This window comes from Glycine soja, chromosome 19, assembly GCF_004193775.1.
Source record: "Glycine soja cultivar W05 chromosome 19, ASM419377v2, whole genome shotgun sequence".
In the NCBI taxonomy this organism is placed as follows: Eukaryota; Viridiplantae; Streptophyta; class Magnoliopsida; order Fabales; family Fabaceae; genus Glycine; species Glycine soja.
Window position 1 is genome coordinate 22177774 of NC_041020.1, and position 4988 is coordinate 22182761.

At 39.7% G+C, this 4988-nt stretch overlaps 1 protein-coding gene across 1 annotated transcript; it reads left to right on the top strand.

Annotated features, from left to right (window-relative positions):
• Positions 1-2526: 2526 nt before the first annotated feature.
• On the top strand, positions 2527-4033 carry LOC114398647. Its single transcript, XM_028360822.1, has 2 exons — positions 2527-3186; positions 3563-4033. Exons 1-2 carry the CDS (start codon positions 2527-2529, stop codon positions 4031-4033), a joined length of 1131 nt encoding a protein of 376 aa, XP_028216623.1.
• The last annotated feature ends 955 nt before the right edge of the window (positions 4034-4988 follow it).

A 4988-nucleotide genomic window follows, 5' to 3' on the forward strand; every position in this document is an offset into this window, starting at 1 on the left:
TATATATAATCATTCAAAATACATCGTTTCCAAAAATTCCGGGTAGAAATTTCCAGGATGTTACAAAAAGCAAGTATTGTTACGCAATCCGTGAGTTTCCGTAACATTGCGAAAGCTAAAAATGGAGTAATTACATGGCCCGTAAGGTTTCGTAACCTTACGGAAAGAAAACAAGTGTCGTTACAAAATTCGTAAAGTTTCGTAACGTTACGAAAAAAGAATCACCAAAAAAAGGCAAGGGGTGTACTTAGTAAAAATAGGGGTGCAAATAGCAACCAGGCCCACTTGGGCCTTCCAGGATGTTCCTCCAGAAGGCGGTTGCTTCTGGAGGAAGCAACCTAGCTCGCCTGGGCGAGCTGGGTGGCAAGCATCTCCTTCCTTTTCCTATAAATAGGGGGAGGAGGGAAGAACAAAAATGTTCAACCCTCCTAGTATCTGAGATTCATTTAATACGAGTGAGAAAAATTGTTTCCGTGAAGAAAATCCAAGCTGAGGCGCTTCTGTAACGTTTCAGTGGGTGATTTCGCGAAGATTTTCAACCGTTTTTCGACGTTCTTCGTCGTTCTTCAGTCTTCAACCGGTAAGTTCCCGAAATCAAACTTTTCAATTCACTCTATGTACCCTTAGTGGTCCTCATTTGTTTCACGTGCTTTTATTTTCATTTCATTTACTTTCCGTACCCCCTTTTGACGTGCTTTAGTCATTTACTTAAGTCATTTTCTCGCCAAATCAAAAAATAAAATAAATTTCCACCGATCATTTGAATTGTAACATCCGTTAATTTCTGTTAAAATGAAATCCGACCGTTCGGTCATGCCGTAACCACGTTGGAAACCAAAAAGAGGTAAAATAATAATATAATAATCAATAATATCTTTTAGTAAAAAAAAAAAATCAATTAGACATTTTTCTTTGGGATTTCTCTTTCTTAAATTGAATCGACTAATAACCAAAGTGAAACTAAGGCTAAAATCAAGTCATAAACCAAACTTTTGTCATCGCCTAAAAAAGCCATTTTTAAGGGTCCAACGCCTTGAAATGGTCTTTTCCGCTTTTATTGGTTAAGTGTAGATTTCTAAAAAGCCTAAAATCAATATGTAACTTTGTTACCTCTTTCAAAAATAAAGAAATCATTAATGGTCCAATGCCTTAATGTTTTCTCACTTTTCAAAAGAATCAAAAGATTGTCTGATGGTCCAACGCCTTAAATGACCTTTCATTCAATAAAAACATATCTTGCAAAAAAGGATAAAAAATAACCAAAACGCTTTGTTCACAAAAGAACTACGTAGGTCTGATTTTCTCATCACAATCGAGGAATACGTAGGAGCAAAGGGAAACGCCCTTGTCGACCACAAAAAGATAAAAACATAAAAAGGCATAAAAAAACATAAGAACGTGAAAAAAGGGGGAAGATAACATAAATTGAAGTCATATTTGCACATTTGATTAGAGGCTGCCGTCTCTTGTGACGGATGTGTGGGGTGCTAATACCTTCCCCGTGCGTAAATACAACTCCTGAACCTTTCACTTAAAGTTCGTAGATCACGTCTTTTCCGGTTTTTCTAACGTTATCCTCAAATAAATGTTGGTGGAGACTCCGCGCGTATTTCTTTCTTGGAACACGCACCCGCGAGTCACACGTCGCCCTCTCGCCGAAGGGTAGGTTGCGACAAGAAGGAACAGAGCTAAGAGGAGAAGGAAGCTGTTTCAAGATAGGACAGTGGCTTCCATTCTAGAAGAAGAAGCTCAATCTTCTGACTCTACATCATCTGATTCACTATCATCAATGGAATCAGCTATATACTTACCAGAAGCCTCTGTCATGGCTGATGAAGACTAGCAAAAGGTCACCCTTGAAGATTATTCTAGTAGCTCAGTGCCGCAATTCTTTACAAGTATTGTGCATCCTGAAGTCCAAGCTCACAACATAAACTATCCTCATTCTTTGATTCATCTGATACAGGGGAACTTATTTCATGGATTACCAAATGAGGACCCCTATGCACATCTGGCAACGTACATAGAAATCTGTAACACTTTGAAGATTGCAGGAGTGCCAGATAAAGCCATTAGGCTCAGTTTATTTTCATTTTCCTTGGCAGGAAAAGCCAAGAAGTGGCTCCATTCATTCAAAGGTAACAGTCTGAAGACGTGGGAGGAAGTTATTGAGAAATTTTTCAAGAAATACTTCCCCGAGTCAAAGACTGCAGAAGGGAAAGCTGCTATTTCATCATTTCACTAGTTCCTTGATGAATCCTTGAGTGAAGCATTGGAGAGGTTTCGGGGTTTGTTGAGAAAGACTCCCACACATGGATTCTCTGAGCCAATTCAATTGAACATGTTTATAGATGAGCTGAGACCACAACTAAGCAGTTGTTAGAAAGAGGAAAGATAAAGCTAAAGACCCCTGAGGAGGCAACTGAACTGATTGAGAATATGTCTGCCAGTAATCATGCTATTCTACGTGATAGAGTGCATTAACCCACCAAGAAGAGCTTATTGGAGTTATCTTCCCAAGATGCTATGTTGGCACAAAATAAGTTTCTTTCTAAGCAACTTGAGATCTTAACAGAAACAATTGGTAAGTTGCCAACTAAATTGTCTACTGGTCAACCTTCACAGTCTTCTATTTTGCAGGTTATAGGTTGTACCATTTGTGGTGGTGCTCATGAATCCGACCATTGTATTCCTTTTGAAGAACAAACACAGGAAGTCAGTTACATAGGAAATCAACAAAGGCAAGGATACAACCAAGGAGGATTCTTAGGTTTCCAGCAAGGTCCCTACAATCAGCAAGGACAATGGGGATCACACCCTGGTAATCAATTCAATAAGGACCAGGGTGGATCTTCCAACAGGCCGCCTCAACAAGGGCCTAACATCTTCCAGAGGACTACCAAAATGGAAGAAACCCTGGCTCAATTCATGCAAGTGACCATGTCCAACCATAAGAGTACTGAGTCAGCCTTGAAAAACCTTGAGATTCAGGTGGGTCAACTAGCCAAGCAGTTAGCTGAAAAGTCATCCAACAGCTTTGGGGAAAATACAAAGAAGAATCCCAAAGAAGAATGTAAAGTTGTTGTAACAAAAAGCAGGAATCTTATGGCGGCTGAGGATGAGGATGTTGGTGCCTTAAAGGAGCAAGTTCCTTTAAAGGACACTACTGTTAAAAAGAAGAATGAGGTAACAGATGCAATGAGTCAGAAGGGGCAAAAACAAATAATGGTCGATGAGAAATAAATAAAAGACCAATAAAAAGAAATAGAGGTAGAAAAAGAAAAAGAAGAAAAAGAAAAATTTAAAAAATAAAGATGAAGAAAAGAGTAGGAGTGAAAAAGAAAGAGAAAAGAGGAGAAAAAAAGCTTCAAATAAGGGTACGGAAGTGCCATATCCCATGGTACTGTCCAAGAAAGAGAAGAACTGCCATCTGGTGAGATTCCTAGACATTTTCAGGAAACTAGAAATAACTATGCCCTTTGGAGAAGCTTTGCAGCAAATGCCACTCTACTCAAAGTTTTTTAAATATATGTTAACAAGGAAGCACAAATACATTCACCAGGAGAATATCGTTGTGGAAGGCAACTATAGTGTTATGATACAGAAGATCCTTCCACCAAAACACAAGGACCCTGGAAGTGTGACAATTCCTTTTTCAATAGGTGAAGTCACAGTGGGAAAGGCTTTCATTTACTTGGGAGCCAGTATCAACTTAATGCCACTCTCCATGTGTAGAAGGTTGGGAGAGTTGGAAATCATGCCCACCAGAATGACTTTACAGCTTGCTGATCGATCCATCACAAGGCCTTACAGGGTAATTGAAGATGTTCTTATAAGAGTTAAGCAGATGGTCTTTCCAGTTGACTTCATGGTGATGGATGTGGAGGAAGACCATGAGGTTCCCATTATTTTGGGACGACCCTTTATGTTAACTGCAAGTTGTGTAGTTGACATGGGCAGAAAGACATTGGAAATGGGTTTTGAAGATCAGAAGATCAATTTTGATATATTTGAAGAAGACAAGCCTATGTGAGATCAGAATGTCTGCTTGCAAATGATGGAGGGCGGTAAGGAGGTCCTGAAGTTAAAGGACAAAGTGGATATCACCCATTGAGGTAAAAGCGTCAAGCTAATGACATTAAAGAAGCACTTCCTGGGAAGGAACCCGGTTTTAATTATGTTATTTTGTTTTTCTTGCATGGTATAAGTTAGAACTTACTTCATAATCATTAGACAGGGGTATATCAGCTTGTTTGAATAATAGATATAGGGGTTTTTCTTGAAGGAGGACTGAGTTTTAACTTAGAAATTTTTTCTGAAAAACAGTCTTTTCGCTAAGCCAGATTGCTCTGGCTGAGCGCATAGTTGTCATGCGCTAAGCAAGCCGTAGGCCACACTGAGCAATTCAACCCCTACATCTATAGCTAACTGAGCGCGCAAAGCGGACCATCATTAAGCTAAGCCCAATATGTTTGCAGCATGTATTTGGCTAAGCAAGTAACAACTCGCTAAGCCAAAAACCCTTGTACTATAGGATGCATTTCATTCGCTGAGCCAGACTTGAGCGAAAGTTGCAGGAATTTTCATCTGCACACCTCGCTGAGCGCCACGCCGTGCGCTAAGCCCAACCAAAAAAAATTGAATTTCAAAATTTGGGCCTAGGCTCAGCAAGAAGGCCCACTAAGCGAAGAACGTGTTGAGAAACCAAATGTCTCACACATTCACTTAACGTACCAGCTCGCTAAGCGAACACGTCAGTTTTGGCTTAAGTGATTGTAACTTCAGTTACACTCACTTTGCCAAAATCTATAACCTCCTCCTGCACTCTCTCTCTACCTATAAAATATTTCTTGCATTTTCAAGCATCCTTTAGCGCAATTCTTTTCCGATTATCAACGAACATCTCTGAATCAAGTAAGCTCCTTAACTTTACCTCTGTGTTTGCTTTTATTGAACCTTAGGATAGAAAACCTTAGTGATCGAGGCCG

Excerpts from the sequence above, each read along its gene's own strand:
- LOC114398647 (XM_028360822.1), top strand. The coding sequence starts at position 2,527 with ATGTTGGCACAAAATAAGTTTCTTTCTAAGCAACTTGAGATCTTAACA. Across the intron at positions 3,187-3,562 it reads CTGTTAAAAAGAAGAATGAG|GAGAATATCGTTGTGGAAGG; the intron begins GTAACAGATGCA and ends TACATTCACCAG.